We start from the raw sequence: 15049 nt of genomic DNA, 5'->3' as shown, positions 1-15049 counted from the left end.
CAAAATACTTCTATACAAATCAAATCCTAGTAACAGAGAGGTACTCTGAAACAAGATAAACATGGCTTCTAATTTATTAGGCATAAAGCATGGATTTTTCCCCTAAAAAAAAAAAAACACTCCCAATTAGTAAACAGAAGGAAATCTAATGAATGATGTACTAAGACACTTAACACTAAGGTTTTCTGCAAACTGGAAGATCTCCACTCACCTGCTGATGTATCCTTGCTTTCTCCACATCCAGGCTGCCGTCCGGCAAATAGCCATCACCCAGCAACCGCTCCGTCTCCGTCACCCACTGGGTGAGATCATTCAGATCGCAATGAAACTGTCTCCACTCTTCAATATCCTTATCTGAGCCACTGATAGGAGATATGAATATGATACAGTCTGTAAACTTGGTTAACAAAAAAAGATCAAATAAACAACAATCGATTCTTATGTGTATATACACCTTAAATGCAGACTAAGCTCCTAAATGTCAACGATAATGCTTTGGCTGGCATGTCTGAAGCAGCAGTCACTCACACACTCTGTAAAGTCGACGAACCACAAGAAAGAAGATTCCACTTTTTAGGTCTGGCTAGAGACCCATTTATATATATTCCACAGCTTTTGCAAACAAAACAAATAACAAACATAAAAATGCAACACAGACTACAAACGGAAAAGAACTAAGAGGCCAGCTCTTTGAAGCTGCTGACAGGTTGCAGTGTAAGTTACGTTTTGGAAGATTGCAGAGATGAGCCACTTAATGATAAGACGTATGTAAATTTTGCCTGTTTATGGCAGGCCCCGTTAGCCAGCTGTACGCATTTGCGGGCAGAGGGTCTATAGGCAAATTCTTTTGTGTTGTGTATGAGGGTGACAACTTGCCCTTCTATAACCATTGTTTTATTTAAGTGTAGTTTGCATATTTTTAAGGAGTCCAAATGACAATAAAGTGGCGAAGCAGAGCTGTCAAACCAGCTAGTAAGATACAGGACACAAACAGTCCACTGATCATTGTCACACATCAACAACAGCCAAAATCGTTGCATTGGCAAAGGCATATATACGCACCGGTGTATTTCTGCACAAACATACAAAAATATGCTTTTCTCACATAAAGCACTGCCATTTCATAGAGTAAAAAATCAAAAATGGCATTAACATAGGTGTTTTGGTCTGCAATACAGAGACAAAAAAATAACACTTAAAGGGAAGGCACAACCAATTTTATTTCTCCTGTCTAATTTCTGTCACTTTTTTTCCAACTTTAACATCTGGAAGTTAACATTTGGCAACCAACATCTTTTTCTCTCCTTGCTATTCTGTAACAAATTTCAAGCTTCAAGAGGCACACTTTGTTACTGTATTTGGATATATTTGAAGGAGTGCTCCTCAAAAAATAACAAAGTATAATGTGCCCACTTTCCACTTGAAATGCGCCACATTAAAGCAAGAAGGGAGAAAGACGGACAAATGTAACCTTTCAGAAGTTTCTACTGCTGAGAACAGTTTGGGCTCCTGAAAGTAGTCCTCCTTCTCAAGTTCTTACAAAAGCTCTGGAAAAAACATACTGCCACTATCCCCCGAAAAAAAGAGAAACATCTCTCAAAGCTCAATTGTTATACACTGAAAACTATAGTGAAGATGCAGTCATTCATTACTTTTTCACGGAAAGAAGCAGTCTAATGCTGAAGAGTCCAATTCATGAACAGTGGAGTCTAGTCCACAGAGCTGCATTGATGGGGTGCAGTAGAGGACAATGTGAACCTGTCTGTGGGACACGTGAGCATTCAAATCTGTTCCTCCTACGCTAGGGATGAAGGCGGTCTTGAACACAGAGCTACTTTCCATGCGGGGTAAAATGCAATGATAATGCACTCAGTGTGTGTTCTTGTGCAGATAGGTTCTATCGGGGACGCAGGCACAGAGGCAGCTTGTCCTTGAGGTGGGAGCAGGCAGTGAGTGCTACTGTTCCCAGGCATGAGTCCCAAAGCTATTGATATATCGGTCATGGTTATTATGCGGTTGGTGAATATAACAATTTGAAATTCAGGGTTAGTGATGAGTTTCTAGGTTTTCCTGGGTTGTTCAACCTACAACAGTAGATGTGCAGCTACCACACTTAACGTTTAAAGGTATTCACATTCCTTAGGAGGTATTTTCCCACCATAGGTATGCTGGCTAATAGACTCTTATAAAGGGCAGGAATAAGTGTATTTCCAGGGTGGAAAGATAAAGAAACACCACCCTACTTATGAGGATAAGGGAAAGGGGTGCACTCCAAAAGGCACATATTTTCCCACAGTAGACACAAAATGTACATTTGCTTCTTGGTGGAAAGTCTGCCTTCATACTTTTAATGCATGAAATTACTACGAGAAAATTACTGCTGCCACAGTTTTCCAAGAGAAGGATATTCTTGGTGACGCTTTAAAATAAATCATAAACTAACTAGAAGTACAGGAGTGATCCTACAGTAGGAAATGTCTAAAGCACCAATAGCCAACAACAGAAAGGAGCCTTGCAGCAATGGAGTCATTCACGTGAAAATACACAAAGTAGTTTAAGATAAAAAAAGACATCAAGATGGATAGATGGCAAGTACAAAGCGGAACACCAAGTGCTCTTAAAGGATATTTTCTTTTTATCGCGATAAAGCAAACATACCAAGATAAAGCAGTCACTCTACTTCCACAATAGGGCCCGAGCCTTACACTACTCTTCTGTCTGTACAGTGACTCTTCTCTGTCACTTACAGTGTTACTTCTGGTGATATTACAGAGGTGAAAGGTCAGGACTTACAGCACTGTAAACCCACTCCCGACACACTCGGGCAGCTGAAAGTGAACTACTATGCATAGGACATCTTCCAAGTACAGAAGTCCTTAAAAACATTTGCTGCGTGCCCAGCATGGTCTAGAAACAGACTGCTGTTGCAGTATCTGGCCCGGGTCCAGTTCGAATTCCGATAGAAACTGTAATAACTTGTTGCGAAAAAAAATTAGGCATAAAATTCAATATACAAACCTAACTTTATCAAAATTAAATTAACTTCAGAGACTATTCATTGAGTCACTGTGAAAATCAATTGCTGCAGTTTAACAGTTAATCAGGCAAGCAGATAAAGAGACTCATTATTCACAATATTTGACATATTTTCTACCTAGGTAAGACAGATTTTTGGCTGTTTTACTGACAATATTGTGATTTAAGTAGGGCTTCAGCTAGCTTTTATAAAAGAGAAGTCAAAAAGTGTTGCTTCCTTTCACCAGTAGAGCAGAGTGTCTTCATAGAATGGGCAAGCACCGCATAGCTGCACAGCTATGCATCTTATCCGAAGCAACACCAGTGCAATCTGAAAGGACAGCTGTGATAAACACAACTCAGGGTCGCCCTTTGATGAATAGGTTGATGGGGCTTTCAGCCAGTCACCACCCCCAAACTGCTAAGAGAAGGCTGTCTGGATAGTACACAAATTGGGGTTAAGTTTGAAAGTTTGTAAATAGTTTTAGATGAGGAATCCCAAAGCAGCTGACAAGTAGCAAAAAGAAGCAAGTCTGTGAAACAGGAAGAGGTCCAAATTGATGCTGTTGGTGGCCACATATACTATATGCTAATGGCAATGTTGGGGTATAATGGAAGAGAAAAATAATGGGTTTAGGGACATGGGATGTTTCTACAGTGTATGTTCACAAACTATGAGAGAGAGACTCGTTTTTGAACTATTGAGCTAGATAGTGCCACAAAAGTCAGTGCTAAAAAAGGATAATGGTTTGCTAGATATACTTGATCAAAGTAAATACCAGTTATTGGATCAATAAAATGTTGGGAGCTTCACTGAAGGCAAAGGAGTGGTACAGGGACAATAATGGCTGGTATAGGCTGTCTTTTTCTCCCATTTTAGTTTACAATATTTTACCCTCAGTGGGTAAAGTGTTCTAGTAGCCTTTTCGCTTAGCTCTTCTGCCTCCTGCTATACCAGTTGTTAAAGGGCCTCCTCCCACGTACCAGGCCCTTGTGACTGTGCCTCAGGCCTATAATTTGGGTTCAGGGCCTTTAACAACTGGTATAATCCTCAACAATGTGTGCTAAACATGTTAATCATTATTACCAGCAGCTTTCAATATGGTTACAGAGTAGGCAGATGAAAAATTGGGCCAGGCATGCATTTGAGGCTCAGCCCTTCTCTAAAGAGAACAAGGGCAACTGAAACTGTCTTGTAGAAGGGCCAGCAGAGGAGAGAATGAAGCCTTGGCAGAGGAATTGAGTGCTGCTACTGGCATTGAAAATGAAACGAGAACTCATTCAATGGAAGGCAAGAAGACTAAAGCCGAGCAATGTGCTGTCAAGTGAAAGGCAAGAGCTGAGAAAGCAGGGGGAGGCACACAGGTCTTCTTAGGAAGCATAACTACATTAAAAACCAGCATGGAGAGAAGCCATAGCGTGTAATGGTACCCAAGAAGTGACCTCGTATCCTACCATTTTTGCTTGACAGGATGGCAGCAAGATGTTATTACAGTCCCATCACCTCTTGCTCTCCATACTAGTAAACAGCCAATGCTTGATTCGACAGGACACCTCCCATTCCTAAGCTGAATGGTTGGGTGCACATGCAGGTCTAGAAGTAAGGAGGTAAGAATTCAAAAGCGCTCCATCTGCAACATGGTGAGGGGCCATGGACAGAAACATTGTCGACAGTCTTGTAGGCTTCTCTGGTGCCTTTAAAGTACTTTCTTTCTTACCCAGTAGATTCTTAGTTATTACCATACAGAGTTCAGTGCCCCAATTGTGATAAAAAACAGAAGTCAACGTGCAATAAGTGAGATTGTCCCCTAGATCATTCAGTATTTATGTTCCTCTGTACTTACAAGAGTCCAAAAGCTCAAAAACAGAGGGACGATTCTATAGAGCAGTTCTTCCCAACCGTTTTAGAATCAAGTCCCACTTTTTAGCACGTCAAACTTTCACCACACAACTAGCTTTGATTGGATATGAGGCGAGCATGTGGTGGCGCGGTCTCATTTACAGACAGCATATGTTCCATTGAAACATCCACTACATTTGTGTAGATATACAGTTTCTTTGGAAAAAACTATACTGAACACAAATAATAATGTGTGGAAATCAGGTTTCAGTGAATAATTGTCATTTGCGCATCACTAAGTAAAGTGTCCTGATGTGTTTCAATCGTATTTAAATCATTGTTTCCATCACACTTCAGAATTACAAAAAATTAGCTTAATTTTTGCTCTCCTAACTGCTGAATGTGTACAGTTCATTTACAAGTATTAACATTTACCCCAGCAAGATTGTCATGGAATTCACTTTACTTATCTTTCTCTGACTCCAAAGCGAGGGGAGTATGTAAACACCAATCCTTGTGTTAAAAAATAAAGGCAGCAATTTGTCAAAAGACAAAGCCTGACATTTCACCTCTGTTTTTGAAATGAAGCAAATGTGACAAGTTAAATACAGCGTTTAAAGGTATCTTTATTTATTGGTTGTACTTTCACGACCCACCAAAATCGGTTCACGACCCATAGTTTCGGAAACACTGCCTTAGAGGTATGGCTCATTCACTTACTGTTGATATCTCTCTCCCAGTGTGTGAGTTGTGCATGGAGATAAGCTTACCAGTTAGACTTAAAAGGCACACTACATGACTAAATCCACTGCAAGAAGCTGTCATTTGAACCCCCTCACCACTGAATTTTATTTTAAACACTATGTTTGGACAACATGGGACACCAGCCTCAGTATTACTATTTACCACTGGGGTACCATGTGCAGGGCCAACCAACTTTGATTTTGCAGTAATACTGAAATACTTTGATAAGTTGCAATAACCAGGCAAAACATTTAAGAAAATTTATATGATCTTCTTAGTCCTTTCAACTAGCCAAAGTGGGAGAGGGTATGTGGTGTGGTAAAGAGAGGCTGGTGCTCGGAAAAAATAAGGCAGCACCCCTTCTCATTTTTAGAATTATTTTGCTATACAACAACCTCAGTTGAGGTGTGACTCAAGAGGCAAGACATAGAAGAAAGACATGCAGGAAACTATTGTTTATGAAATATTTCCATTGTCTGATGTATTCAAAACCCTTCAAGTTTTTAATAACTAATGCATGCAAATACTTTAATTCAAATGACTGAAATCTTCAATGGCTAGGCAGCTCGTTCAACCCAAATGGTATGGGCAGAGACAAGGGCAAGCTTCTGAAAGTTATGGGTAGTTAATAGTCTCAAGGGGCCAAGAGGAGTCATTCATAACCTTCTGACTTCTGTTGACCCTCCTCCCAATGAATCACCACTGGAAGCCAGCAAAAATGTCTTATGCAATTTCAATGGTTTGAACTTCAAAACAATACATGCACAGAAGTACAGAAACACATGTACACCAAAGAAATACACAAATGACAAAATAAGTTATTTAATTCACAAATTAAAACATGTTTAAATAAAAACATTTTGACTGTAAGTTTAGAGCTTTCAAAATGAAATTTTATTTCTGAAATACCAAGTGACATGCTAGAGTCTATCACTGTGTTTTTTTTTTCTCCTCAAGAGTGCTCTCCTTCTGTCAGCATTCTGTCAGCACATACCAGAGCTACATCGGAGGTCACCTTGAGGTATTCAGACGCTGCTGACAGGAATGAAGCTAAGGAAACCAATGTCAATTACCTTCGCATTTACAGAGCATTTAAAAAAAGTCCCTTTTATATTTTGTTTTTGTATAACTATATACATAAAAAAGGGCTAATATTTATTTTCTAAACAATAGAGAATCTCTCCCCCACACCCGTCAGAAATCGGTCTCTTACGGACACAAAGTCTGGGTCACAAAACCATTTATGAGTGCTGGAGTAATACTACAGGAGTACTCTTCCCTTACATGACTTTGTTACTGAACCCTGAAAAGTCCAATTCTCCATCAGTTAAAGTGCAAAGAGGACACAAGTCTTTCTATTTGTTTGAATTGTATATCAATATTATCTTAATATTCAAATTTTCGATGCTTTAGAGAACATTTACAAGGGCTTTTAAGCATGCATAGATAAGTACTACATGAGAACTACATTATGTACTCCAAAATGCCTTTGCGAATAGGCCTAAAGTGTGCCAATTGTGGGTCATTCTTCGAAAGTGGAACATTGAAGTGTCCATGAAAACTAATTTTTAAGTGATTCACAGGAAAATAAAATTGTATCACCACATTAAAAGCATATGTACAGAAAGAACTCCGTCTCAACTGTATGTGCTTATTTTGATCCTTCAGTTCAAATATAAAGAATGTAAACAGGTTCTATATCGATCAAAATCCACTTGCCCAATTCAGACACAAACCGCACAGCAAAGTGAAAGAAAACAGAGGAGGCATACCTCTTACGGTCATTATACATTCGGTTGATCCTATCCCATTCTGCATTCAGCTGGGTCAAAGCATCTCCAATTTGTACAGCTTCTGGGCCAGACGCCTCCAGTATAACATCAGGCTGCTTTTCATGAATCACTGCAATCTGCTCCCCAAGTTTCTCGAGCTGGTCTTTAATGTTCTGCAAACAAAGTGAGACAAGAGCTTCAAAACCTACCCTCTTGTGTAAATAAAGACAGTGAAAAACATACCACGATGAAACTTCAAGAAATACATTTGCATGGGGAAATGGGTAGAGAGGAGGCAGCACGAACACTAAACAGAAGATCAATTATGCATGTTTGTCATCCTTTATTGAATCAAAGCATAACAATAACTTTTGGTATTGAACCGTTACACTGAACTTGAACACGTGGACCCTATGGGCTATGACCAGAATCTGGAAATCACTTGTTGCTTTAAAGAGGTGTTTTGCAAGGTTATGCTCTTTCACAAAACCTGGGGCAAAATCCTCACCACCCCTGTTATGGCTTCCATTTCTAGAACTCTGAAGCATGCACAAGTCTAACCTGATAGACATATACATGTTATTACTTCACAACTTCTCCTAATCCTCTTTCTCAAATGCAGTAATATTACTCACATGGAGTGGATCCAATCCATACTTACATCTACAAAATTTAGAGAAGCTGTTACCATACTAAAGCACCTATTAAATACCAATATACATCAAACACAAAAGATGATGGGAGGAATGCTTGCAATTTGTATAACCACTGGCAGTCATTAGGGGCAACATTCCATCCCATTGTTCTTTCATGACTATGCAACCTCAGTTTGAACCAAGCCATATGCAATCAGCCTTAAACCTGCTCAAATAGAAACCGTCCAGCCCGAACTGCAAGGATACACCCTTAATGAACTGCAACCCAAGACCAGTTTCACCTGATTAGGGCTCATCAGTTGGGTATAGTTTTATTCCAGTGGCACCAGGAGCAGGGGACCCATGTTTGGGCACAACCTTACCACTTAGGACATTGCATCTAACACACAAAAGGTGATGGGAGGAATGCTTGCAATTTGTTTAAACACTGGCGATCACTCGGGTGGCATCCCAACTCTTTTTTCTTTTGCTCAACATGCCCCTCAGTCCGTACCCAGCCATGTTCAAATCAGTCTTGACCCTGCTCCAATAGTTGCAGTCAGCCAGAACTGCTAGGACAGGTCCACGCTCAACTGGAACACAAAGAATCCAAAATCAGCTTCACCCTGATTATTTATTTATTTATTTATTTATTTAATTTATATGGCGCGTTATAACCACAGGGGTCTCTAAGCGCTGTCTGACCAGATTTACGTGAAAGATGTTACATTCACTTGAAACCAGCTGTGCACCTAAGATCTGCTCCAAGCTTGTTTGAACAGTACCGTTCAGTCAGTCAGGTATAGCTTTGCTCCAGTGGCACAGTGAGCAAAAGACCCACTTCTGGGCGTACTCTTATCACTTAGAGAGTACAACCTGCACTGTTCTCTCACAAATCCAGTTTTCCAACGTTTCTTATTTCTTTAATCTTTTCAGTTGTGCATCAGTTTTGCTGACGGTTAGCAACAAATGAATGTCAGGATATACTGACAGAGAACCAATGCCACGGATTTTCACAGGCACAACTGGGTAAACATTTCTGCGCCTAAATGGATGCACAAGCTAATTGAGGACACCCAGTTAACATATGTGTACAGACCCCTATCCTTTCTGACTTTATATTTCCTTTTTCACCAGAAACATCTCCACTATGTCTATCATCTAGTTCTATTTCTATTCAACCAAATGAACATTACAAAAATTTCTTTTTAGATTGCAACCAAGGAAGTAAGGGTGGTTTACTTTAGGACTCAGAGCCATCTTGATAATCCTAGATCATCCTCTGCCCACATCCTTATAAATGCTTTACCCAGCAAAACTGAAATTATGCTTGAAAAGAGCAACAGTTCAGTGGCATTCCCCCCTTCCCACATTTCGGAAGTTCCGTGGTCTGTATTTGGACTTGTTACGCCATTAATCAACTCTCTGTGTAAAACGGTGCAGTAGGAAATAGTTGACCATAGTACCTTTGTTAAATGTTTACGCATTCTGATCCATACTAGAAAAATCCACACCATAATTTATCACTATAAACTCAACATATTTAACTCTTTTGGTGGAAAGACAACTATCAGCCTTTATTCAATTTCTTGGACCTGCAGGAACTACCAACTTTTTACATTAGTGGTCCTAATTTCAAACAATCGACTGGCAAATAGTATACCCTTTTTGATTCCGAATTTGGCAGATGAACACACAAAGTTTTCTTGACCGTTCTGGAGAATGCCTTTTATCATATGTTTTGATTGCTTTCACCACTTTAAAAATGTAATTTACCTTCAAGGAATCTTCCTGGGTAGAGAAGTCTTCATAGACACCACTGTTGAGCTTGGGAGCACTGAGCAATAACTCCACGTCAGCCATAGCAAGTAATGCTTTGTTGATCTGTACAAGGTAGCTGGAAGGAAAGAGTGAGGATCCAACTCCGGGTGCATACCCTGCAGTACCCCTCTTCCGAGCACTTGTAGGCTAGAAGAAAATATAAGATGAACAATATGGTTGAGGATTTCTACTTTGGACAGATATGTTAAATTGTCTCAATGTTTCCCAAACCTTGGAGGCAAGTTATGAAATAAAAGAAACTAGTTACCTGAAATTATGATTTTGCAAATTACATTTCTTCTAAATTCACATGCTTTGCCCAATTCTGCCTTTGAAAGTTTATGTCGAAGAAGTGTTTCTCTGTTGCTAAACATTTGCATTATGATTGGCCGTTGACATAGGTGGAGCAACACTATGACATTAACCACATGCCAACAATTCCCCAGTGCATGTCCACCACCTTGGATTCTTTTTTTCCCTGCTTCCACAAACCTCCTTTAATTTGATGTCCCTTGGGTTGAATGTGAATCTGGAAGAGCTTAAAGCAGCAAAAATATAATTTCAGGTAAGTAACTGGTTTATTTTGCAGTGTGAAACCTCTTCTAGTTCTGCATTCTTTGGACAGACTATGCAGCAATATTGCTTACCTTAGGAAGGAGGGTTAGACTAGGGAGTGAACCTTAATAGATTCCTCAGTACTGCTTGACCCATTCCAAACTCTTTGCATGATTGTACGTAAATGCAGCAGTGGTTTGTAAAAGTAAATCTGAGGACCATGTGGCTGCCCTGTTGAATCATTGCCCATTAGGCCATGGTAGTCTTTTTCTCTGGCTGAATGCATTATTGGCACTAGGATTTTGTGGCTTGCTTAGAATGCAATTCAACGGTTTGTACAATCCATCTAGCTAGAGCATTTTTAGTTACAGCTGTACCTAAGGCCTGCGTTGAGAGTCCTACATAGAAACTAGTTGGTTTTCCTCGTGTTATAGAAATTTGCATGTGGGCATTGTTGCCCTTCTGATATCTTAGGACTGTAAGGCCATTTCAACTGCACTAGATGACCTTTAAAAAAAAGGCCAGGCAAGTTAAGCACAAGTTGATGTGAATAGGTGAAACCAACTTTGGCAAGAATTTAGGGTGTGTTCTCATGATTACCTTATCCTTATGTATGTTTATGTATGGCTCTTGGACTGTGAGTGCCTGCCTGCAGCTCACTTACCCTTCATAGTGATGAGATGTCCACTAGGAAGATCAGCTTTAATGTGAGATGTTTTAAGTCGGACTTTGTGCATGGGTTTAAATTAAGTTTTCATTAATCCTGCTAATATCACATTATGATTTAAAAGAGAATGGGCCACTCCTTCCATGAATGTTTTAATTAGTGATATAGAGAATATCTGCCTAATATGAACTCCTCACAAATAAGCTGTAAAAGCTGATAAAAGCACCCTCAGTGAGGCGTACAGCAGCTTACAGTTAGTTTAGTGGGAGAGGTACCTAACTAGCACTGTGTCCTGATGAATGGTCTCAGAGAGTTTGTTAGTTTGGCACCATATTAGAAACCTTCTTCATTTGAGGGCATAGCACCTTCTAGTGAAAGTTTTTGGATGATGCATGGTGATTTGTCTGTCAAGTGTAAATTCCAAAACTCAGCTATCTGAAGAATCAAGTCATCCGCTGAGTTACCCCGGGTTCTGATGAAACACCCTCCCTTGTTCCATCAGTAGATTGTCCTACTGTAGGAGACTTTTTTCACATACTGTTGCTTTGACACCAGGTGTGAGAATCAGGGCTGGCAAGGCCATTTGGGAGATATTAAAATCAATGCCATGTTGGATGCTCTGAATTTTTCCAGAACTATTGGAATTAGTGGTACTGTAGTAGATGCATATGCAAATGTCCAGCACCAGTTTATCAACAGGGTCTTCACCAAAGATTGACAGTGGTAGTGTCTGGATTTGAAGGCTGGGCAATTTGAATTTCTGATGTTGCAACAAGATCTATTTCAGGCATTCTCTACCGACAGTAGATTATACCTGGTATAGAATGTCTTAGTTCCCACTGCTAAGTGTAGCATGTGCACCTGTTTAGATTGTCTGTGCTTGTGTTTTCTATTCTTGAGATATGGTTTGCGATGTTCTTTGCAATGGCCTATCACCAGGTGGCGTGCACTGGCTATATTAGTGGGTAATATATGGTTCCTTCTTGTTTGTTAAGGTAGAATATTGTCATTGTACTGTCTATTAGTAACTGTACTGTCTTGTTCTACACTTTTTGTGGAAAGGCTTCAATGTTAGGAAAAACGTTTTAGTTCCAGGAATCAGATGTGTTCGGTTGATTCCAGTGTAAACCACAGGGCACTTACTTTGAGGGTACTCACTTGTGCTCCCTATCCTGTGCGTGAAGTGTCTGTTATTAGGATGGTTTACAGGAGTTGTGCCAAGACTTGTCTCCCTTTTAGCATGGTAGCTGCACTCCACAACCCGATTTTGCTGCTGATCTTGACTGTTACAACTACTAGATCCTCCTAATGTCCCATTGCTTGTGTCTACTGGTTGCCAAACCTCTCCTACATTGGCCTTGAGTTTGGAATAAGGTGAATATATGATATTCTCTGCGTCACAAGCAAGGGCAGCTACTCCAGTCCTTAAACAGCCACTTCTCCGAGTTCCATTACCCACAGAGACCCGACGCAGCAACACAGGTGTTCAAGCAGGTCCTGAGCATTCAAGCAGTGAGTAGATCACCAGAGGCACCTCCCGCCACGAACGCGGTAAGACCTTTCCTTTTCAGGTTTTTACGAAGGGCGATCACGCCCCCTCTCTTCTTTTTTCTCCCCGTCACAGTGCCATAACCTCTGCCGGAATCTCATGGGGCATTCATAGCTAACTGCTAGTGTGAGAATACCCACCATTTTTTCCTTATCATTCTCACTCAACATGTGCTTTACTACACACGATAGCCCATATCTCGATAATCTTCACTTCATTTTTATCACGACGTTCCCAACGTGTCGTTATTTTACCGTTTTTTCCACAAACGTCACGGCCATTACTTAATGATGTGATTATGCCATCGTGCCTAACCCTACCTATATTTGTGTGTTGTTTGTCTTTTTGTGTCTGTATGTACAGGTATGCTTTGAGAAGGAACTGCCTTCTCACATATAGAGCACCTTAGCGTGTGCTACACATATCCCGATCTATACAAACAGATAGTATAGACCGCACCCTTCATATTTCTAGGTTCTGAGGAAAGCCAGTATATTTTAAAGGCCTATCTGAAACATGTAGACCACTCACTAGATGCAGGAGTTTCTTAAATACCACTCCACCTTCATCCATTGCCTTGTTTTCATTTCTGCCAGAGACCCAAATATTAAAGTTAATCCCTTTGGGGAATGGGACCACTGGACAGTTTTTAACTTCACCTTCACGTCACCTTCACTGCACACTCAGTAATATACCAGCTCCGCTGTAATACAGGCATAGTAGCACACCAGGGACACACTCGGTGTCACCAGGTGGGCCCGATGATGAAGCATGCCACCAACTAGGTTGGTGGGTGAGGGCTTCATGAAAAAGAAAGAAGTTTCTCTTCTCTCTTTTTCTGTCAACAACACACGGCTCTAAATCTCAAATCACGTCTTGACAGACTAGTTCTCATTGATTTAACGAATATATGATGCCATCATCACCAATAGTTACATTCCCATTCTCACTGCCAGCAACCGGGAAATCTGGTACAGGTGACTCTAGTTTAGCATCAATTGCACCCTCCTTGATGACAGGTAGTTCACTGCTGTAGTTGTGTTCAAGTCTGCTGCCAGAAATGTTTTTCTGGTGTCTGGAGTGGGAGGTGACTTTCCACAATTCACAAAAAACGCCAGTAAGTGTAAAACAGATATCATCCTATCCAGTGAGCATTGGTACTGCTTGAATGTGGTCTTGGTGAAGACCCCAGGTCCAGATTTGATGCCTTAAGGGTAAGACCTTGAACTAATAATCTAGCTCTTTCATCATAAACCTGAGAAATGTTCGGTTTGCAGGGTGTGTGGGAGTGTGAAAACAGGCATCCTGTTGGCAGGTAGTCTCCCTCTTTCTAGCAGTAGTGTGACCCCTTGAAAGGTTTTCATTTAAAACTGTTGTGTTTTTATAAACCTGTCTGGAGACCTTAGATCTAGAGTATGTCGCACAGTCTTGCTTCAGAACTAGAAAGTAAAGAGTGCACACCTGTGCTGCTCACTCCTACACTTCGGTTTGTAGGATTTTCAATTGATCTTTTTAGTATCTCTCGTGTTTTGGTGGAGGTTTTTGTATAAAGTTAATACAATAGCCTTGTATTATATTTAACAACAAATTGTCCTCGATAACTAACTTCTATTTGGTTAAGAAGTCATTGATCCTTCATCCTACGGATGTATTTTGTGCGTGGAGTGCGAGTGTGAGCGAGTCGCCTTGATGAACCTGCAGAAGTCCCTCTGGAGTTGTCTCCTCTTGGTTCCCCCCTGCCTCGAAAAAATGGGTTTAGTGCCTCCTATTGCTACCACTGGCTGGATGACAACTGGTTATCTGCAGTTTGTCCTTGGGCCTGTGTACTAAAGGTTGTGTGATTCTCCTTCTAAGGGAAGATCTATAGACCCCATGATTTTGCAATTCTTGTTATACTTTTTCATTGCCTCCAGAGTTGTCACTTGTGGGCCAAAGAGGTGGTTTTCTGAAAGATGCATCTAAAATTGTGCCTGAACCACTGGTTTGAATACACTTGCTGTGTCCGCAGCTTCCAAGGCTGACTTCAGTCAAGAGATGGCAAAGTTCTTGTCTTTTCAACAATAACTTTAGCCCTTTTAGGTCTCGCCTATGCAGCGCGCATGCGCTGCTTAGGAGAGACCTTTAGAAATCGCTCCAGGTTTGCAGCCAAACATGTGCACGCGTTCCATTGCCTTCAATGGCAACGCGTGCACGTGAGGCGATTTACTTGCAGGAGCGAGCGCCGCCATATGGTAGCAATTATCGCTCCCGCAAGTAAATCGCGCAGGACCCCCTCCTCCCCCTGCTTCTAGCGCGCGCACACACACAACTCCAGGGCTTGTTTTTTTTTTTACTTTAAGCGCGAGACGCGCGTGCGGCCAATGCTGGTTTTTTTTGCTCTCCTCTCCTGGTTTCGTTCTGACTTTAACAATTTCGATTTTTCATCCACTACTCTCATTCTGTTTCCATCTT

At 40.8% G+C, this 15049-nt stretch overlaps 1 protein-coding gene across 4 annotated transcripts in view; it reads right to left on the bottom strand.

Annotated features, from left to right (window-relative positions):
- Nucleotides 1–15049, bottom strand: part of UTRN (utrophin) — a 1396454-nt gene that overhangs the window by 822761 nt on the left and 558644 nt on the right. For all 4 annotated transcript variants that reach the window (XM_085612275.1, XM_085612279.1, XM_085612276.1 and 1 more), the window contains 3 exons: nucleotides 9783–9974; nucleotides 7372–7544; nucleotides 212–362 (listed from right to left, as the gene is read on the bottom strand). In XM_085612275.1, the coding sequence (XP_085468401.1) occupies nucleotides 212–362; nucleotides 7372–7544; nucleotides 9783–9974 (516 nt within the window). The remainder of the gene's footprint in view (nucleotides 1–211; nucleotides 363–7371; nucleotides 7545–9782; nucleotides 9975–15049) is intronic.

Source organism: Triturus cristatus, chromosome 6 (genome assembly GCF_964204655.1).
Source record: "Triturus cristatus chromosome 6, aTriCri1.1, whole genome shotgun sequence".
Lineage (NCBI taxonomy): Eukaryota > Metazoa > Chordata > Amphibia > Caudata > Salamandridae > Triturus > Triturus cristatus.
This window is presented reverse-complemented; position numbering and strand designations above follow the sequence as displayed.